The sequence below is a fragment of the Falco biarmicus genome, chromosome 7, assembly GCF_023638135.1.
Source record: "Falco biarmicus isolate bFalBia1 chromosome 7, bFalBia1.pri, whole genome shotgun sequence".
NCBI classification, from domain to species: domain Eukaryota; kingdom Metazoa; phylum Chordata; class Aves; order Falconiformes; family Falconidae; genus Falco; species Falco biarmicus.
The window spans coordinates 49,771,030-49,794,086 of record NC_079294.1 but is presented as its reverse complement, the minus strand read 5'-3'; the positions used below and the strand labels follow the sequence as shown (position 1 = coordinate 49,794,086).

Genomic DNA, 23,057 nt, shown 5'->3' with positions numbered 1-23,057 from the left:
ACTGACCTTTGGCAGACTATCTTAATGCATGTAACAGTTTTATGCTGTGTTGTTCTCTCAGCTTTGTGTGAAGCTTGAACAAGATAAAAATAATCCACAGAAATAGGAGATACAAAGAACCATGCACACAATATTTGAGCATATGATCAAACGATCACACACCCACAGGAATGCACTGTCATCACGTGTCTTTTCTGTAATGCATCCATATGAACTAAACTTCCATTATGTTTATAGGGACAGGACAGGTTTCTCTTTATCCTGCCATTTCAATTTTTTCCTGCCTCCATCCCTAAGAAGCAAGATTTTAATGTTTCAGAGCTTCTAAAAACTGTTCTGCCTTAGCTTTTATTTTTCCTTTATGAGTCCAGTAGCCTACTGTGCCATCAGCTGACTTACACCTTACCAGTAGGGAATCTCATTTCCACTCTGTCCTATGCATTTTACAGGGCGTTCATGAACTTAAAAGTACGATGAATATTGTGGTAAATTAATTTACAAGTGAGAAACACAGAAGATCACAAAGACTGTACCATCTGTGCTACTTTGTTGTGTTGCACAGAGGGACAACTGCAAATGAAATTCTGTGCAGAATGAAAGCTTGCTAATCCCAAACTGATAGCTTGTTCTTGGCATAGCCTTGTTTTCCAAGAAGGTCAGTTTGATCTCTGATTGACCTCATTTTCTTGATCTGGCTTTGACTTTTTAATGATGTGCCAAAATTCAGAATGCTACTCTGCTGTGACTGAACTTGGAATGGGCTAAAATTTTAACATATGTAGTTTTATTTTGATCTGAAGCATGAAGTTCTGGGATGGCCTTTACTGCCAAGAAGCTCCACTAGGAAACTGAATACCAAAAAAACATGCTAGCACACTGTGACAAACTAAACATAACTAGAAAATAATTGCCTGCTGCCTCTAGGAAACTGTCAGCCAAATTCAGCCCAATACTATTTACTTCTGCACTGCCTTATTTTATACTTGGGACTGGAACCATCGCAGAAATCCTAAGGTTTTACTGCTAGAACTTCTGCTGCCCTGTGGCAATCAAAGCAATAAATTTTAATTGCTCCTTTTGAGCTGTCTGCACCTTTGCAGTTCCTGTTATCCTGCCTGAGCTGCATTGCAACACGTGGCTGTGGCCAGAACACACACATGCTGCAGGCCATAACCCTGCTGGTTTTTTTTCAGATCTGTATTGTTCTGTGTGGACTCTGAATCATGATTTCTGTGTGTCTGTCTATGATATTGTACAGTAATTTCCTTAAGAATTTTAAACTGGAAGTGGAAGTAGTTTACCTCACTGACAGTAATTATCTTGTCTAACTATTATTGAGTTTGTTGGTTTTTTTAATAAAAACAATCCCTGCTGTATCACTGCCTTAGGGATACTAAGACGTAAACTCATCCAATCCACTTTGTACAAAACACTAGTGCTTACTGCTGCTTTTACTTTAGTGTTAACTTTTCCACTACATATTTGGAATTACTGATAAGACTGTGGTTTAAGAGGAATGTTTATCCGTATTGTCCTGGATCTATCAACTACTTAGAAGGTGGTACTGCACTTAGTGAAGGAAAAATACCTGAGGGACTGGATTTTTACGGAAACCTTTCCTGTAAGGGAATTTCTTGGAAAAGTAGTTTTCTGATCATGAATTATTTACTGGTTTTATTTATAATGTTTCAGTCAAAATGATTTCTACATGGCTGCAACTTTTTTGCACAGGATATTTACTAGATCAGGTGACAGTGAAGCAAAAAGCCTAATACAATGCTTTGAAACAACACACCCCTACAAACAATACTTCTGATTATCCACAACAACAGAACAAGTTGTGCTTGTTCGCCAGATTTATCAGAGCAGCTTTTGCTGGTGATTCCACCAGAATATAAAGGTGCACTGGTACATCCATCAATGGTACATCATTCATACTGCACAAAAGGTTCATTCTTTTAAATTTAATTCAGCAGTAGTCAAATGGTTAAAGCTTAATGTTTGGTAGTGCTTCTGTAATTTCTACTTTTGGAGATAAAATATGAAAATGTAATTTATTTTTTTTACTTATGCATTAAGTCTCTTGACACTGCTTGGGATGAATCTCTTGTTTTCTACAAAGAAAATAATAATTATAAAATCCCATGATCACATTTTTTTTCTCAAATCTAATATTAAAATCATAGAACTTAAAAAGTGTCTGAATTGTTACCCAGTGTTGCTTAGGTAGTTCTACAAAACTCAAAAGAACTACATAAATGTCCACTGTCCAAAGATGTGGTTCCATTTACACTTTGAAAGTGTATTTCTAAGGCTTGATAAAAAATAACAGGACAACTACAGTTTGGATTCAATAGGCACACCAGTAATTTTAATGTCACTACTTTTGACATCCTGTTTTGGGGACAAGGGATTTAAGATGGCAGGAACACACAGCTTATTTGTTGGAGAGACATTATTATGTAATTCAGCTCACACAAAAAGTACTCAAAATAGATTTGTTAAAGCTAAATTCCCCAAATCTCTGCATAATGTAATGGCAATCTGACATGAGATTTTGTACAAATGTGATCCTGGACCGATGGCTTGTAAGTCAAAGATCAACTTGGGGCAAATATTAAGACAAAGTTGAAATCTAGTATAACTGATTATAGGGGAAAAAAATATCCAGTAACCACAGTTTAAACAATGCTATATAATTAAACTATTAGCATAGAGAAAGCAGTAATGAAAATATGTGCTGAAGAAACACACAACTGAAGAGAACCTAACTCAGCTGAATGTATAATGTTTAAGATATGTGAAAGAGAAAATGGAAAGACAGTAGTAATCCTGTATGCTGGTCCTGCTTGGCTTTTAAAGAAACCAGAGAACATGTGTAGTGAGAGTATCACATGAAGTGCTAGGGAGGGTATTTTTAAGAGTAACTTTTCCTCTCATTGTAACAGCACATGGTGACCTCCTGCCCAAGGACATTTGTGGATATTTCACTCACTCTCAAGACCATCACACCTGCAATTAATTGTGTTAGTCTGAGAACAATTTTTAAGGCATGTGAATTAAGAGAGAAAAAAAATCGTATTTGACCATGCTATGTTGCTGCTCATTCTTCTCACTGGCTTTCTACAAAAGAAGCATATTTAAGAGGACAGTAGATAAGAAAACAAGTACATAGGTCTTGCCTGTCAGAGAATACTTTAAGAGCAGGTCCATACTGTGCAAAAAGGAATCACGTGAGCGATAACCCAAACCTGCTTACATAGAAAAATACCACTTTGGGTCCTACAAGCAACCATTTTTGTGTCATTGCAATAAACCCAAAAAAACCCAAACTGAGCAATGCCAGACTGTTGATTCTGCAACCAGAGTCGATTGCCAGATATACTCATGGTCTGGTTCTTGGCTGATTTGCCAAGATGCCACTGGATGTGGCATCTACAAGACATCCATATTTCCTTTCACATCTTGTCAGAAAGAGGTCCTTTCATAAGTGAAGAAACATGAATGGTTATGCCCACAAATCTGCCTTAAAAAGATGCCTTTTCAAGTTTCAGAAGAACCTATCACTTGCACCAATCTTATCTTTCAGTTTTTTATCCCTTTCCTGTACATGACCATGCAGGAGTGGTAACAACATTTTCTTCCTGTAAAGCATCACCCTTCTGGGAATGTCAAAAAGCTCTATTAGGAATAATCAATTAGGCCTCACACCTGTGTTTGGCAATAAACGTTTTATCTCAGTTCCAAGAGGAAGGAGTCAGGAGTTCAACGATTTACTCAAGGTCACACAGGAAGCTGTGAGTCTCTGCTGTCTTTCTCACTATCACCCTACCAGATAAGCATTGAACGCTGTAGAATAAGCCGCTCAGGAAGAACTACCTATATAAAAGTCCATAAAGTAACAATATCTAGTGAGATACCTGCCAACTATTTATTAATATATTAGGAGCAAATCTAGTAAATCTTACTTATGTGTTAGCTGAAGAATAAACTAGACACAAATCAACTGTTTGTTTAGTAAAAGACCACAAAACTTAACACTGACAAGTTTCACTCTTTTCTTAGTGTAGCTTATATGGCAACACTGATGGCTAGGCAGAGCTTTTGAAAGGCTGGTAATGCACACTGGTGAAACTATAAGACCTTGTATGGGAATGGAAAGATAACTTTACCTTTAAAATTACATGGCTCTGAAAACAGAGAATTTTGAAATCTTCCCTATCTACAAGGAATAATTTAGCATCATCTGCTTGCAGATGAATCAAAGGATTTTGTTACCGCAGGTTTCCAAAAAAATGCTGTCATGTGTTAAAATAATACAGCTTTTTCTTCAATAGTTCATTAAACAATGACTATGGTAAAGACTGAGTTGTGCTGATTTGTTTCAGTAATTTTGGTGCTGCAAGAAAAACGGATGAAACAGCAGATACCAAGGCCACACACGGTTCTTTATAGAAGGAAGCACCTGTGTCTTGGGAATGTTCATTTTCAGAGTGCTGCTGCTTTGCAAGCAGCACGCACTTATATTTGTAGGACCTATCACTACTGCATGTGTTGCAGATTATGGTTATTGTTGTTACATGTTTTCATTGCTCTCTAGGTTACCCTTTTTCAAGCCCCTCTTACCTTGACTGCGTAATTGTTGAGAGGATCTTTTGCATATGAAGCTGGGTAGTAAACTGCATCGCCTGCCTCGCAGCATGGCTTGTCACTGGTTAGCCTGAAATCCGACCAGCTGTCCACCCCGAATCGCAACTGGTCTTTCTGTCCAGCCATGAACAAGTCTTCACATTTAAGTGCCAGCTTCTTGAGTGAATCTGTGTGAAGGCTTCGGATTTTACCTACCACCTCTTCCCAATTTTCAATTCCTCGATAAAGTGCTTGCCTTTGTGGCTTCTGGACACCTTTGCCCTGCTTAGTCTGTGAGAAGCGCCTCCCTGTTAGAGACTCCATGCTATTGGAACACCGGTCCTTAATACTGATAGTGGTTAGGCTGGAAACACTGTTAGTTGCTGAGGTGGTTGCCCTTAGTTTTTCTGTAGGCCTGTCCAAGGAATCTCCAGACTCATTGTCCAGTACCTTGAGCTCCAGGCTGACCGAAGAGCAGGCACTGCTTGCTTCCCAGTTGGTGTCGATATCATAGGTGGGATTGGCCACAATGCACAGGTTGTTCTCCAGAGCCTGCTTCTGGAGATCTCTGGGAGTTGGCTCTGTGTTAGCTCTCAAAATTGTTTTCTTTGGCAGTGGAGGTGGTGTTGGTTGTAAGTTGTTCATTGTCTCCTGGTCTACTAGTCCTCCAAAGGCAATGGCATCATCCAAAGCTCCCTTCGGTTGCCTTGGCTGTTTTGGAGGTATCATGGCTGCTCTGGACTGTCCTGTAATAAGATGACAATAGTAACAGAAGATACGTTGCATGTGCTGTTCATATCTGCACTCTGAAAACAAGTTTAAGGCAAAAAAAGTGCAGGTAACTAGGACACCCCCACCCCACCCACCTCCCATAGTTGAAGAAAACCTAAACATATATCTGAAAAGATGAACTAATTAGAAACCAAAATCATTAAATCTGCATCACTACATACAGGCAGTCTTTATTTGACCTTGGCCTACATATTAACATCGGTTTCAGTGCTAGCAATGTTGCCTTTTTACATCCCATGGGATTAATGACAAAAAACTGCATGCAAAAACCAAACGTCAGTTTTGGCACCCTGGTCAAATTCCAGTTTCAGTAATTATACCCAGCCTCACATAATTCATTCTGCAGTCTATCAACTATAGTATTATTCCTTACTTCCTATTCAATTCTGCTAAAATTATAGGTGGATGCTGCTAAGAGGTTTTGCACTATTTCTTTGATAGGTACATTCCTCTGGCAGGTAAGGTGATTTTTTTTATATAACCTCACCTGGTATCGCTTGGATTGGAAATGTGCTAAAGAGGCTGTAAGCATTACTTCAGAGTGGAAACCAGAAAACTTCAGACACAATGTAATTTAGATACCTAGGTGGTCACATCAGAAAGTCAGAATTGCCCTAGCAGATTGATGAGGTGAAAACAGGGAAGTTAAGCCTACTTTCACTCAGGTTGAAAGTGTATTGCCACTGCTTTCAATGAGAGTAGGATCATATTCTGAGATTACAAACCCAGAAGTATTTTTTACCCTACAATTTAAAACTCACACCCCCTCCCTGCTAACCGTAACTTTCTCTAATACATTTCCCTTTTTCACTTCCATGGGTGCCTTTGGTGGCAATATTATGTTCATAGATAACTTGACAGAGATTCATTCAAGAGATTCCAAATGGCAGGCTACATCATGAAAGCATGGAATATTTCCACTGACAGACTACTTTCAAACATTTGTGTGTTTCTAGGGAAGATAAACTTCCTGTCATGTGTTTTGGATAGCTTTGAGAGAGAACAGTTATGTTTTACAACTGCCACAGTCCTTGGAAATGAAGAATAAATAAAAGACAATAAAATAATATAGATAAAAATCCCCCAATACAAGTGACCAACTTGCTGCTCTGGGACAGTCAAACAGTTGTTACTTATATCAAGATGAGATTTTTCCACTCTTAATAATCAACTGCTATTTTCAGAGAGATTATTTTACAAGTTTTCTGCTACTCCTGTGAGGTTCATTGACTCTCCCAGTAAGGCAGGAAGCCAATTTTTACAGTTGCAACACAGCATACATGAAAAGGATGCTCTGTATTATTGCAGCTGAGCATCTTTTCTAATAAGGGAACAAGAAGTAGAAGAGCACTACAACTATTTGAGTATTTATAATTATGTTGAATCACAGAATTGTTTAGGTTGGAAAAGACCTTTAAGATCATTGAGTCCAACTGTTAACTTCAAAGTCCACTAACCTAACACCACCAAGTTGACCAAATCCTTGTAAAGAGAAGACTGAACTGGAATGCTGAACCAAACTGGGGGGATCTCAGATTCAGATTTGAATTACATCTCTTTGGTCCATAATTAATAATAAATGACTTTGGAGTCTATGAAAAGAAAAAAGATAGCTTCCTTTACACTTGAAAATATGTTGTTACAGTTTTTACAAATACATCAAACTAAGATCCTCTTAGCCAGGACGCAAAAAAACCTGGAATGCTGGGTTAGAAAACTGAAAAGGACTTCCCAATTTCCGATAATGAGAGAGGACTGTACTTTTATATGTATCCACAAACAGAATAGCCTTGGCTCTTGAATTCTTAACAATCATTCTCTTTTCAATCATTCCAAAGAGACACCATCACAAATACAAGTTTTATCTCTATCTTCTGTTTAAGCTCAAGGAACCCTCAGAAAAGCCTTATGGATTTTGTGGTAAGGCTGGATGTAGGAGGTTTTGACGTTGATAATATGCAGCTGTGGCCTTGCTTTGACGATGTGCAGCTGTGAGCCTGCAGCAAAGAGGTAAATAACTTTGAGGGAGTGTGAGAAGAAACCTGGATGAGATAGAAACAAAGGAGGAATGTGATCTCACCTCCAGAAGATAAGGCAACAGTGTGAACAGCAGAGAGTAGCCTATAGTGAACAGTGGCTGGGCTCGTGGACAGTAGAGTTTGAGCAATAATAAAGCTTTTAGCAGCACACATACAGAGTATGAAATTATAAAAGTTGTAACTAACAGTAAACGTCTTTGCTTCGCAATCCTTATGAAGTCATGTCTCGTACACCACAAAAGGTGCCCCACAGTGGGTTTTTTTCAGGAGGGAGGCTCACGGAGCCCAAACTGGTGCCGTAGCCCAACTGAACCAGGATCTGTGGAAAATTTTGTGCACCCATCACCTACAACACAGGTAAGCAGTTGGGAACGACGGGAGGAAAATAATCCTGAGATCAACAGCGCAGCCTGGCTGCATTGCGCCGGCTGCTTGCAACTCAGCAACAAGCTGTGGTGGGTCCACAACTACTGACTCTGCTAGAATGGATCCCTGACAAGGTGCCAGCCTTTCCACCTGATGGCACTTTGCAAATCCCTGCCTGGCAAGCAGTTGGCAGACGACTGTATGATGCTGCCGCAGAGGGGAACTCCACAGCGGGAATGCATTTAGAACCTTGGTGGCAAATTCTGGCTACTCTTTGCCAAGTGTCAACTAATTCTACTAATGGTGCTAAACCAGGGGAGGCTGTAAATTCCACCGACAGCACGACTCAACACACTGTCAACGATGGCAACTCCACCCACACCTCCTCTGCCCCCAAAGCTCCCGTCACTGATTGCAACAACCCTCACAGCACAGGACCAAGTGCAGGAACAGGACAACTCAGACAATGATTCCATTGACACTGAGAAACCTTTTGATCCAGGTCCTATAAGTCCAGAAAAGGAACCAGACCTTTTTCCTCCCCCCCCTGACATGTTGACTGTATTTTTGGGGAGGGTGAAAGGGGGTCTGGGGGATCAGTGGTGGGAATGCAAGCAAGAAGCACTTAAGCGAGGTGATTTGGGAGTCACGATGGCGTGTTCAGTGTTGTACTAGCTACATCAGCCTCCAGGAGTGGCAGCCTGCGCAATATGAGGCTGTTAAAGAGTTAAGCAAAGCAGTGCAGGAAGGGGGGATTCACAGCACATTCACTATGTCCCTTCTTGAAGTGATGGCAGAGTCCTATACACTTGCACCGCATGATTGGCGGTCATTGCTTCGCATGGTACCAACTCCGACGCAGTGTATGATGTGGTTACCTGATTTTTGTGAGCTATGTGTAGTGGCCTTGATTGAAAACCTTAATTGGAGAATTGCTGTTAACTATGAGCAGTTGGCTGGGGAAAATAATTATGCTGATGCCGTGACTCAGGCGAGGTATCCCAGGGACAGTAGAGTTTGACCAATAATAAAGTTTTTAGCAGCGCGCATACAGAGTATGAACTTATAAAAGCTGTAACTAACTAATACTGTCTTTGCTTCACAATCCTTGCAAAGTCCATGCCTCGTACACCACAGCTGGCTATTGTAATATTCTAAAAAAGTGAATTCTGAGTAGGCAATGCTATTAGCTTTGTACATGCCTGATCAGTGAAAACTGCATAGGACTACTCCCCTGGGTCATCACTTTTTAGCTCCCACAAAATAGAAGTGTTCAAAGGCTAGAAATATGGGAGAATCCCTGCATATCTCTCTCAATTGTCAAGGTTGCTTAAAATTTAACATTCAGGGGATCCTCTACTGCTCCTTTCTGATCTTGGCATTGTGGTGAGCATCCTTTACAAGCAGCTGTTCCTCTCACCATTTGATATGCTGCAGCATGTGACACTGGTGTCAGCTGAGCAGTACAGGAACTCTATCAGAAAGGTACCTTTTGCAGAGACAAAGAGTGGCGTGATTCAGAGTCAAATGCAGAACTGATGTCTGCATGCCAGACACTCATCCAGATGCCAGAGTCTTTTGCTTAATCCTGAGACAAGTTCATTTCTACATTGTATCCAACGCTCTTACTCATCCAAACATGTGTCATCTTCCACAATTGCTTACTCTTACAAAATCTGTGACCTATGTACTTCTCCCCTGGCAACATTCTGTGTTAAAGATCACTTGCCTATTTTCTCATTCTTACCCTCTTCCCCACTATGCTAAAACAGCCTAACTGCTGGGGTTTTGAGAAAGGCTACTATTTCAGGAAGCAGTTTCTTAATATGCATTGCTTATGTGCCTTGCTAATCCAAGGACTGCACAGATGCTAGAGGGAAAGAGCAAGAAAACAAGTTAGAGCATGACTGACACCTCAAGCAGTACTGGCAGAAGCTCTCTCCAAGAAAGGTAAGATTTATAACAGTGTTTCTTCTCTTATTTTCTGTCTGCTTTAATAGCCCTGTCCTCCAAAAGCCATTCACACAGAAGCGTTGCCACTGCATCCAGTGACTTTCACTAGTTGTTGCTTTTGCATGGCTATTGGAACTGTGACATCAAAATATAATTGAAGAAAGTTTTCATAACCAGAAGTTGTCTTTGCAGATGTCTGGTGGGGGTGGCAGGATCCAGAGAACTGCATGTAAAAGTCATTATGCAGATACTCTTTCAAGTGTTCTCAGTCAAGGAAAATGAGTTTGTATAACATGTCACAGTATGCGTTCTCCCCACAAAAACAAATTTTCCATACTGAGATCTATCCATCTGTATTAAGTTTTTGAAAAGCTTCGTATCTGGACTGGTTTTATGCCAAGCTCTTAATGCCGTACATTTCCTTCGTGTCCATTAGGCCAGTTTTTCCAGCTCAGGAATGGTGTACCTGTCCCACAGTTTTATAAATTCATTGTCTGGCAAGAAAAAGGTTGTCTTAAATTTTGCCCCTGTCAAAGGCACAAGAATGTTCTTTTGCATACAAATACTGGCAGAGCACTTGCTTCTTTTTCTTGCCTATCATTTCCTTCTCCCCTTGCATGCTTAAAACCTGTAATTTCCTTGCCTACTGCACAGACTCTCTGACATTACAAGGTTCATCCTGAGCTGCACTCTTGGGAGGCAAATGAAAAGGAGGAACAGGCACAATATTAGGCTATCACAGGGATCTTTGAAGTGGCTTCCAGACTGCTCAAAGACAGAACAAATTTAAGTCTTTATAGACAGCGGCTTTTTAGAGACTATTGAGTAATTCTGCAGTTCAGTAACATCTTCCATTATAGAATCTCACTAAAGATTAATACCTCAGTATCCAGACACCATGCAGAGGTCTGAAACTGTAAATCAGCCCTAACAAAAGCAGTGAAATTCTATTTTGATGGGTAACTGATTTATCATCAGACTTTGCATTACTACTGCTTTATGTTAGCTCATGAAACCATCAAATCTGACACCCTGAGCTCAGGTTTATTTCAAACTGATATTCCATAAACACGTTTTTCTTAGAGCGATGACATGCATAATTACCGTTTCTATTTCTTGATAGTCCACATAACTTTCTTTTTTGCTTAGACCAGATAGGCAGCATACATTGTCAAGAAATTTCAGAACTGTGAAAGAAAATGCTTCTTTAACTGGGAAAACAACTAATGGTGAATTAGATAAGGCAAGTGGGTGATACACTGCATGCTTCCATCCTTCCTGAATAGAACTATGAATGCCACTTACATTGCTCTACAATACATACTGTATGTTAGTCCAATACACCAATGACAGTAAGCTGCTTCTATACTTTCCCCAAACTCATTTTGCTCTTGACATGGCAATCTATCCTGCGTTCCGCTTTATTCTTGAAAGTCTTTTTCTGATTACAAGCCATTACCATCTCTCATCCAAGGATAACGTCCCTTGTGGGAAGATGTGAATTAGAAAACAGAGCTGAGAACAATACTCCAGTATTCACAGTAGTGACTAGGCCATTACCATGATTACTAACTCTGTTCTCAGCTTTAGTGACCATTACAGTACTCCTTAATCCCTAATCCCCTGGTGTAGGGATTTATGTGAATGAACAGGACCCAGAGAGTTAAAATTGCCAAAATGACTCTCAGCTCTGCCATTCTCCAACTTAACACATCAGTCTGAAAAATGCTGCATGTTTTGCATTGCCAAGAACACCAAAAATGAATAATCATGCATGTACAATGTGTAACCAATCTTCCAAGACCACATCTATCAAAACCCCAACAGAGCTAAAATCAAACTGTAGACTCTTTACAGTGGAGACCTATGAGAAACAGGAATTTTGAGTGGCTCTTCTGTGTCTGAAGGAAACCCCCGTAAGACCGGGCTGGGCTGACCACATAGCTGGATTTTGGAGTGGTCCAACATCGTTGGCTTTGGCAGCCTCTGTTGACCTGTTTCTCCCCACAGCCAGGAATGGAGTCAGATGTCCCACTAATTTTCATGTCAGTACATCCCCATTTCATGTTACAAAGTCCAATTATAAAGGCTGATTAAAAAATTCACTAAGTAAAATCCACGAGCTGTACAAATTCCTCCTTGCTAGCCTTGTCCTAGTACTTCCCCCTGGCCCTGTACTTAGATATTGATCATCCTTTGCAATCTGCATTTTTGTTATAATACAGAGCCTGGAGAATATTTGTCTGTATCAATAGCAGATCAATTATACTGATCTTTAGTATCAGTACAAAATACATCACTCCTTAATAAACTCTTACCTGACTGATAAAAATAAGCAAACCATGAAAAAAACCCACAAATATATAAAGTATCTTCCAACCACTGCAAAACCACCCAGCAAACTTCACAGCTCCTGTTCCAAAGGCTCAACATGTACAACACTATTCTGTAAAAGTATTCAGTACACAGATTTACACAAACATGAAATCCTATACTATACTCAGTTCTTTACACTGATATTTTATTTTAATAGATAAAAATCTTAACAGAGTGATTATATATACACGTACATAACAAAGGAAAGCTAAGATTTGTTAGGTAATATTTGTGATACACCTCCAGTTTCTCATCAATAATTTGAAACTGTGCACAGAACTGCAGTAAGATGAGCTGCAGGACTAGATAAATAAAAACTTCAGATGCAACAGCTTGTCTGCCTTGGTGACTTGTCAGGTCTTGCTACCTGCCCTCCATTATGCCATGTTAAAGATATTACCTGTACTAATTATATATTATACAAAATGCATCAGACTGATACTATAATTACTGTCTGTCACTGAACTGTCAGTTTTAGTCAACATGATTTCATTACCTTATAGCCTGCCTAAAGCACACTGCCATGGTCTAACTTACTGAGGCAATACTCCATGGCAGATGCTGTGATTTGGGATTTTTTCCAATGTCAGCAATCATAAACCCTAGACACTTTGCCTCCTTTTTTCAACTTTTCTACAGGTATATGGAGAAAAATAGCTAATAATAAATAATCTCTTCTTTTTTAAATGATAGGAGTACTATCCTGAGTATATTGAGAATATGTTAATCTACTTAGAGCAATATAAATTCAATCAAGACAATTTCCCCAACAAATTCAGACAAAGACAGAAAAAATTACAGATTTGTAAAGGAAAAGACTTTAATCATCTAGTTTAATGTCCTTCTTATCATAAGCTACAGGGTTTGCCTGAATTAACTTCTGTTATAAGGGTATGCCTTGAAAAAGAAACAGCCAGACTCTACCTTACACATTTGAACATTTGTTTTTGCATCTAAATTCAACTGGCAGCCACTGGTTTTTGTTAAATCTGTTGATTACTGATACGATACCAGAGGCACCCCTTGTCACAGTTCTGCTCGCTACATGAGCATCCACGCCCTGATCAAGTCAGACACTTGTTTCTTTGATCAGCTAAACTGATTCGGCTTCTTGAATTAGTCCCTATTAAGTGCTTGCCACAATGCTATGCATTTTCAAAGCTTTCCTTGACAGAGTCTGTACAAAGTTTTTTTAAACATTCCCTGAACTGTGGGCACCAGGACTTGACTGTGGCCATGACAATTGCAGGGTAAAAATGAAATATATATAACCTCTCTACTGCTATTGAATTTTCATCCTCTTCATACACCCAGGAACACATTGGGCTCTTTCATCTTATCATCATGGTGGGACATCATGTTTCCTAAAAGCCCCAAGTCTTTCATGTTTTATCTGATTCCCAGGAGAATCCTCTATCTTGGAAGCCTTGCCTGCATTTATTTATTTAAAGTTCCCAGATGTATGACTTTACATGTTTGATGAAATAACAAATATAGCCCATGTTTCATTACACAAGCTATTCTCAAATTTTGCATATACAGTTTATTTCCTGACAAGTAACTGCTGGCACATTTGCGCTTTTTGTGGGCGTGTCTGTAAAGTGATGATGGGACAAATCCTGTGGGAGCAGGAGAAAGCCAAACCAAACGTCCTTGAGGGCAGTACCCAATATAAATTACTACCTGACTGCAGATAAAAATTTTCCAAAGCTTGTTGTTATTTCTGCTCATAAAATTTCATGTGACATGTCACAACTGAAGATTAGACATTTATCAAAGTCATGACATAATATTACCTGCTTTTCAATAAACCCCATCAAATATGTATTTTAAAAGTTAATATTGTGCATTATGCTGCAAACTGAAATGTTGTTCACATGATACATTTTACAAACTGTAGTATGGAGCCATAAAAAGGTAACTGTAGAAACAACTGCAGCTGAAGCAAGAGTCAAACGTGATGTAAATTTTTGTATTATCCTTTATTTCAGGTAACACACAACACTATCTGCTAATTCTATGAAATATATGATTTTGCTGCTTAGGTGACGTAGGATATGAAAACAAGTAGGAATTATTTTATATCCCTACCTACTAATCTCTTGATAACTATGTGAATTAGAAAGTGAAGCTGCTAGAATAAACCAGGAAAAAGTTTGAACGGCAGCTAGAGAACTCAGTGCCATTTAGGGTAGCATTGCTCTTAACAACAGGCAGCAAGCTGCCAAAGGCAGACCAAATCAAGCCTAAAAGTTAATTTAACTCTTTCATACCTAAAATTTACTTTGGTGACAACAAATCTGCAAGTGACCCAAGGATGAGGGGAAGATTCTGAATAAAATGCTAGGGGCTTCAGGTTTATATGGTTTTACAAAGGAGCATTCATTCACACACAGGAACGACACTGACAGAAATGAAGACTGAGGGAAGTCATCACAGAATCATAGAAGTGTTTTGGTTGGAAGGGACCTCTTGAGATGGTCAAGTTCAATCTTCCCTGCTCATGCAGAGTCAGCTGGAGCAGGTTGTCTATGACCACGTCCAGTTGGGTTTTGTTTATCTCCACAGACGCAGGCTCCACAATTTCTCTGGGCAACCTGTTCCAGTGTATAATGGTATTTTGTTGCATTTCCCATGAGTTTACTACTTTCAGTTTGTGATGTGCAACATAGCACATAAGAAAATTGAGCTAAATTGAGTGAAGATTTTAACAGAAGGTTCACAATATCATTACTTTGGCTATGCAATGCAAGTAATCCCTGGACTGTATTAGCACTCTGGCTAAAAAATAGCAATCCCACCATGAGGAATAAGTGATAATTCATACATGAAGTGACACTTTAGCTTGATTCGTTTATTATGTCAGTCTGGTTAGCAACATGGGCCAACAAGGCTATATATAGTTTTGATGTAGCTAGATCTACTGCATGGATTCTATCTGTAATGTAGCTATGTTCTAAATACATTGATGCAGATATGTATGTATCTCTCAGTAAGTTGAAAATATTTCATTAGATCTTTGAGTAATTTACCATAAAAATTATAGATTTTAGTTTTCCTCTGTAAAGATACAATTTCTTATCCTGGGCAGGGTATTTTTCCTCTATGCTTTACACACAATGCTTAATTAATGTTTTATTATCAGAACACACTAATAAGTTCCCCACTAATTCACACTGAAGCAAAGAAATGCAACAGTATCGCTAAATGTTTAAGGAATTGAGGGTTTAATTTTTTTATTAATGTCTTATTTCATATTTTTATAAAATATATTTATTTCATAATATAAAATAAATATACTTTATATCTATTATTATATTAATATAATATAAACCAACAAAAATAATTAATAAAAAAGACACTTGAGGGTTTAATATTTAGTCTTTGATCCTTCACACCTATGTGGACACGCTAAACCCCTGCATTTGTGAGCCATCTCAACACTGTCTGCTCTTGTCCAAATGTTCAGTAAGTTGGTATGCTTGCAGCACAGGAGCATTACTGAAAAACAGTATTCAGATACTGTCAAACATTAACAATGTTTTTTGGTTTCTTTAGAAATCTTGCTGTCTGTATTCCTAAATTTGCAGTACCTCAAATCAAAAATAGGCTGGCAATCTTGATACCGTGTATCATGAGATGCTTCTTTGACTTGTTTGCTTATCTTCCCTCCAGATAAGCCCTGCATACACATGTCTTTTTAATATTAAATTTAATGTCAGGAATTCAGTGATAGTTGAATAGACTGTGCAGAACCTTCAGGACATTCATATCAAACTTTTCTGAAGGAGCAAAAGTAAGCTCTCAGACTAGGATAAGAAAGGCTTTAGTCAACAGATAAAACTACTACAAATATTTTAGCAGTTATTAATGCTCTAAAGTAAAAAGTCCTATCTTTTGTGGAAGTTTGGAAAAATACTGAAATCTACTTACTGTTTCTAAAAAAAATTAGGTAATTTACTTTGTATTTTAAACCTGTCTGACAAAAATTCCTCCAAATAGATAAAAGAATGTGAGATGTTTGATATGAAGAGCAATTAAAAGATAGATTTTAAAATCATACAGAAAAAAAACCTTTGGAGTTTGTTGAATCTTCAATTTCTTGGTTGTCTGTCTCAGGATGAGACAACACAATTTTATTTTCTGTAAATTAATATTAAAGCGTTTGTCTTTACAAACTAACCTTATGAAAGGGTATCGAGCTGTTCACAAGACAAGATTCTTCACAGCCTGGAAAGGTAATCCACAGTCTGATCTGATTGACATTTTCTTCCACAAGAATGTGCTTACCTAAATTGCTGTATGTAGCACTGCAAGGATTTAAGTCAGGAGAATTTGAAGTTTCTTCCTTTTCTTCCTCCCCTTGTGGGACATGGATAGATGATACTGGTATGACCGAGGCACTGCCACCATTGTCCTGCTTCACAAACACGGCTCTAGGAACACGAGGGGACAAATCCTCTAGTGTCGTATCATCGGGCACTTGACTGAAACAAACAAAATAAAATCACCTGGAGACCACAGCTGGGTACTAGATACTACTGGCAAAACACCAGATTAGGCATTAAATACCTTCAGGAAAGGGAATGAACTGATGAAGAAATAAGCTCCTTTCACCCTCCTTTTTTTAAGGACAACTTCCTACAATATTTAGTTTCCTTATTAAGAAGAAACAACTTTTGACTGAAATAGTAACATGCAGTAGTTCATGCCTTTCAGACAAAAGGGGTAATAAAATGTTTTATAGCTAACTACACTCAACACGTATGCATATATATAGGCAGGCATGATTCTGCATAAAACATGTAGGACTCATAGGACAGCAGCAGAGTTGAATGTACTTTTTATCAAGCAGGAAAATTCTGCTTTAATCAAAGATACCAAGGTAAAGCAAGGGGGCTGTTAAGTCTCCATAAATGTATAAAACTTTAATGATACATTCATATACCAGTAGGATTTAGGGAACTGAGACTTTGGGAAACAGACCAGTAGCTCATCTAAGCCAATAATCTATTCCCTATATAAAATTTTCCAGGATTAAAATCTAACTGCATTAGGCCAACTGCAAAAGGCCATGACTATATTCCTCTGTGCTTGCTCTTAGCTATGAAGTTTTAATCAAACAGTGATGACTTACAGCACAAAACTGTGAAAATCATGGATTCAGTCCGTTTCCATGGATGTATTTATTGCAGTATGATTTTAAAATTATGTGTGTTACATATATATATCCACACACACACACGCATATTCAGGTTTATTACAACCCCCCTAATCCTATTGAAAACATAGTGGCAATTATCAGTAATATGCCACAAAAAAAAAAGTCAGAGCAATAATATTTCTGTGCCTTTATGCTCTCTCACTCACAGAAACAAATACTCGTTATAGGCCACATCTCAAGGGCATATATCCTGTTCAGTAGTTCTCATTACTACAGACTGATCAAATAGAACAGCAAGAATTCTAAGTACTTGTGACTTCCACAAAGGATAGGACTAAAACTCCTCCTTCAAAAGATGATCACCACATCAGTTATGTCTACAGATATTTAATTTTTGTGGTAAAGATTTAAAACTTCCTCAAAGAGTTAACATGAACTATAGGCATATGTGTCTCTGCGCCAAAGCCAAAATACTGAAAATCATGATACACAATCTTCTAGCAATCCCAGACTACAGAGATTAAAACATGCCAATACTTTGCATAACACAAGACCCCATGTACGGTGCAGCGCGCACATGCTGTTTCTGCTCAAGACTCAAGAATTTTAACTGCACGCTGATACAAACAAAACTTATTAGAACTTGTTAGTAAAAGAGAAAAAATGGCATAAGTTCAAGATGTAATCTTTAGTCAGCATAAAATTTTTTGTTCGTTTTTAGTACCATGCATAAGAATGGTGTGAAGAACATTCCATGTGCCGTAAATATATCCACATTAAAGAGTTAACCTAATATAATTCCAGAGTAAAGCATACACAAAATCAAAGCAGTAACAAGATGATGAGAAATTCAACTAAGGACTTGTAGCTGCTGTAAATCACATACATACCTGCATTCCTCAGTAAGAATGTTTTCTTTAAGCAGAAATAGCTTTCTAGTAGCTTTACAGTTCTATCATTGCCACAAACCAGGAATTATGCTATCTCAAAGTAATTTTTTAGTATTGATTGGTGAGGTACAGAACACACCCGTTCTCCAAACCAGACACATGCAAGCACATACACTAAACCTAAGCTGAGAAGCATTTGCCAAAGTAAACCAACAGCTAAAAAGGAAGAAAGAAAAAAATACAACTCACCCACTGTACTCACTCACACAATTCCCCATTAAAGGAAATTCTTTCAGTGCCTTCTTGAGTCTTTTAATCATGTCTTGAAACTCTGGCGAGCCATTGATTCCACAGTGTTCTGAGGTGCTACAAGTTGTGCAAGCTGTAAGCAACAGGGCTGAACTCTGCACAGAGTGATTCACCTACTGCACCTTAATGTTTACCTTCGGGGGCTGGTCCCAGGGACTTGCCAAAGGCCCCAGGAAACCAGTTAGTTACAGCCCTGCCCGCTTAACTCTTTCACTGCCTTCGCAGATGAAAATGGTTCAGTCTACTACATCGCTGTTTTGGTAGACAGCTATGGTCTTAGTCATCTTAATTAGGGGGAAAGCAGGTTCAAATTTCAAGAGAAATTTTAAGAATGTAGACTAACTTTACTGTTAGATTTAAGTGAATATTTAGTGTCTGAATCTAATATGTTTTAAATCACAGCAATTAGATGTCAGGCCATGAAATCTGTGGGGAAACACTTCCCCATACTGTAGCAGTGAAGACTGAGAGCTCAAGCGTGGGTATGGCAGCGCAGTGCCTCAGCGGGCACAATGCCAACCCGTTATCAGCGCTCAGAGAACACAGAAGGAACAAACAGGGAAAACATCCTCACTCAGTAAAGCTACCAGAGGCAAAATCCCAATTGCTTTTGCTTCATTAATTAAACAGTAAAACCCACTAGTTTCGGAGGGAAGTAGAGCAGCCCCGAGATTAGAACCATTACAGCCCGATTTTGTGTAACTTTGTATCTGCTTGTTGACAGCAAGTGATACTTTAAAGCTAACTCCTTATTTGGGGTATTTACAGATAATTTGCCAGGATGGATTCTTTGATGCCTTGCATAAGAGCACATATTTAGCTTTTACCATCGTGGGTGTAGCCTTCTCTGTCCAAGCCTTTTTCTTTTCCCGTTTTTATTTCAAAAACAAACTTCACAGGACACAAATTACCTTAGAGAACTCTGCTCCCTGGGCACCTGTGGCTGAAACTCAACAACTAATCAGTTAATGGAGAGATCAGCCTTCTGCATACAGAGAACACGTTTATTTTCCTGAGAAGCTGAGATTATGTGCAGCACAAAAAACTTGCCATAAAGATGACTGTCCTTCAGATAACATCCCACTGAATTCACATACTTGTCATTCACATGTGCACAAGCTCACCATTTTTTTAAAAGCTACAAATGCCCTTAATTCCTTCCTTCAGGCTCTCCTTCACAGTTTTTGGAGGATAGCCAAAAGATGATGTGGTCTAACTTGCCTGGGTCTTCTGAGAATAATAAGTATCCAGAAAGCAGCCTGCATAGTGCATTATTTTTTTGTAAGGATGGTGGAATTACAGCTATTCCATGACCTGTATTTTCCTCTATTCAGAAGACACTTTCTCAATAAGTAATAAACCAACAGTGAATATGAGGGAGATAAAGTGGGGCACTTATAAGGAGAGATTCCGAGAGTGCATTCCTGAATTAGGATCAGATCTAGAGGTCAAGCTGACGGAGTGCAGTTCTGTGCAGGACAGCATACAAATCCAAGTGGCAGAAATTATTGACAGAAACACAGAGAAAAGCTGATGTGGCCTTCAACCCAGCTGAGACACTGATCTCCTCCCTGAGTGGACATCAGCAAACCAGTAATCAATGGTAGTCCTACGAGAGCACTCAATGAGGAAGATGACTTAGTTTTATGAAAAAAAAAAAAATTATCTGTGTATTTTGTAGATATATTTAGTTTCAAAGAGATCCCTTTGAGAACCCTGAGCCCTACACTTTTAAGCTAACAAAGCCAATTTAAAACCTAAATCGAGTGAATAACGTTCAAGGGAAAATGCAGAGAGGTTAATGGCTGCCAAAGGCCACCTTACACAGGAACTTCTACTTAGAACACAGACCACTTTATTTCTGCAAAAACTGAGTGAAGATGATTGGTGCCCAGGTTTCAACCAGAGTACATTATGGGTACAAAAAACCCATTCCAGTGGCTGATGCAGTTCAGTTCCTTATCACCACCATCGGCCAGAAATAGTCACTTAAGAGGAAAGTTAAAGAAACTTCTCAACTGACAGTCTGAAATAACCAAGCCGTAAAGTTTATTTCTAATTTTTATATTTAGAAGTCTGCTTAGTCCTGAAGCATGAGGACATATATATATTTTAAATCTTGTATAAGGCCATGTTTGCATGGATAAAGGGAATACATTTGATAATCCAGTAAAGACATCTTGCTAAGCTCTTTGGTGTCAGTGAAACTTAATGGCAATGAGTTTCACAGATTAACTGTGCAATACAAAAAAATACATTTTTCTTTAACCACTTTAAGTTCTCAGTCTTTCCGTTTTACAGACTGTATTAGAGGAGTTAAGAACAATAATGCATGATTTACCACTTCTTAATCTAATTTTATAAAATAATAAATGGTAAAATCCCTTCTACTTTGTTCTTTAACAGTCCTCAGTGTTTACAATTTTTCATGTAACATGTTACCAAACCTTTTGCTTAATGAATGTGCACAATTTCCAATTCTGTTAGCACAGACATGTTCCAGAGAAAAACCTTGCAAAAGTTTTTCATTGATGAAACAGGGTAAGGTAGATGGTTAATGCTTTTAAAAACACTGTTGAGCACTGCTGAGTAGGGTAAATAAACCTTGCTGATACCTAGAAAAAGGCAAATCAAAATAGATTTGCAAAGAAGGGGGAGTTAATAGTTTCACCTGAACTTTTCAGGTGAGAATTTCTGCCATTTCAGTAGACTCACTCAAGCAAGAATTTTCTTTTCAGCTGTAACATCCTTGAATTCTCCTCACCAATTTATGCAAGCTACACTTAAAAGGTTTTGGATTCAGGTGAGAACCTTACCCTCAAGACTTATACAAGAGGACCTCTAAACTGGGAAGGACTTTGTTTTAAATAGAGCCTTACAGTGATTTAAGAGATTTTGTTCTCAAATAGTTTCTGAAGCAGCTGTGGAATCTGCAGGATTGGATCAATGACAATGAGAAAGTGGAATGTGGCAATGGTGGTTGTTCCTGCTTGTCTCTGGATGTGATCCTGATAATAATATATGACCCCATTTTTGAAAAACAATTATTCCAGTTGATTTTACTGAGTAATCCGTTATAACATGCATATTCCGCTAGATATACAGAGCACCCAGGGTAATTTCATGGCTCCTGTCCCACTGCATTAAGAGAGCCTACATGTAGAGCTCCATTCCCTATGGTGTTCAGCTTCTCAAGGTCCAGGCCACAGAAGATGTGCACTGTGGCACATCCCCAGCCCCAATCATCTCTATTTATTTTCCTTAAATAACAGTTCATGGCATAACAGAATTACTAAAAAACCCACTGAACAGACAGCCCATTTGGGGCCTTTTAAGTCTTGATGCTCTAAATCACTGCATCAAAATTGTCTTTCTCCATTGCCTGTACGTGGAAATTCAGTCCCTAACTCCTAACTCAGATTCTTGAAATCACATTTGGTTTACTGTAATTTAAAGCAAATAGTGTAAACAGTTGTCAGCAAACTCAAGGCAAGCAGCACAACAAAAAGCATTTGAGGATCACTTACACCAGGGGTCTTCAAACTACAGCCCGTGGGCTGGATACCGCCCCCCAGGGTCCTCAATCCGGCCTCCAGTATTTACAGACCCCCCCCCGCCGGGGGTTGGGGGGGAACCAAGCAGCCGCAGATGACTGCCTGCCGCTTCATCTGCACGCCGGCCCCTGGTTAAAAAGTTTGAGGACCCCTGACTTACACTAACAAAATGTTTCCATGGCAGGTAAGAACTGTGGAAGTTTATGGCCAGTTCTCTAAAAGATCCTCATCCGTCACTGACATTTATATTAAATTCAGGGGCAGCAATCTGGATGGAAGTTACTCAAGGTGAACCATTTGTACTATGGCTGTGGCACTGGGGTAAGATTTAATGGGCAACATGACATCTCCAAAAGCTCTGTTATATATGTCCTCTGGTAAGTATAGAGCCCATTAAACTGTACCCTGAAATGCCCAGGGGCTATTTTAAGAGAAAATAGCCTTAAAAGAATGAAAATTGCTGATGTAGTATGTAACCGCAATGGAGAAGCATGCTTTTTAAGAAAAATATTCAAACCAGAATTTTTAAAAAATGCATAAGCATTTCACTCCTTTCAGAAGTTACAACAGGACAGTGCTGTTCTGTAGCTACAGAACAACAGAACTCCTACCTATCGATTATGAACTCAAATCCTTTTGACAAAGTTAACAATTTTAGGAATTAGGTTGGCAATCCCAACTAGCTAGGGAGAAATGTGTACTTATGCTACAGATCTGCTAATAAGTTAGAATTAATTAACTTTATTTGATTTTATAAAATCATTTAGAATAAGAAATATATTTTAATGAAACCTGTAGTTGCACAGTAAAAGCTGCTATGAAATCCTTTGTACAGTCCTGTACCAAGGCCAGAAGAATGGGCTAGAATCACTGTTTAAAACTTAGGTAACAAATTTGGGATTTTACAGATTTCTTTGTATTTGACTAGTCTTCTGTATGTAGAAAGTGTATTGAAATGTCAGAATACAGAATTAATGGGAACTGG

The 23,057-nt window shown here is 38.7% G+C and overlaps 1 protein-coding gene across 5 annotated transcripts in view; it reads right to left on the bottom strand.

Annotated features, from left to right (window-relative positions):
* Positions 1 to 23,057, bottom strand: part of PEAK1 (pseudopodium enriched atypical kinase 1) — a 119,970-nt gene that overhangs the window by 7,535 nt on the left and 89,378 nt on the right. For 3 of the 5 annotated variants that reach the window (XM_056345552.1, XM_056345551.1, XM_056345553.1), the window contains 3 exons: positions 18,459 to 18,575; positions 16,446 to 16,642; positions 4,627 to 5,375 (listed from right to left, as the gene is read on the bottom strand). In XM_056345552.1, the coding sequence (XP_056201527.1) occupies positions 4,627 to 5,375; positions 16,446 to 16,642; positions 18,459 to 18,575 (1,063 nt within the window). Of the gene's footprint in view, positions 1 to 4,626; positions 5,376 to 16,445; positions 16,643 to 18,458; positions 18,576 to 23,057 lie in introns of those variants that run through there. The other 2 variants (XM_056345554.1, XM_056345556.1) reach the window with 2 other exon arrangements.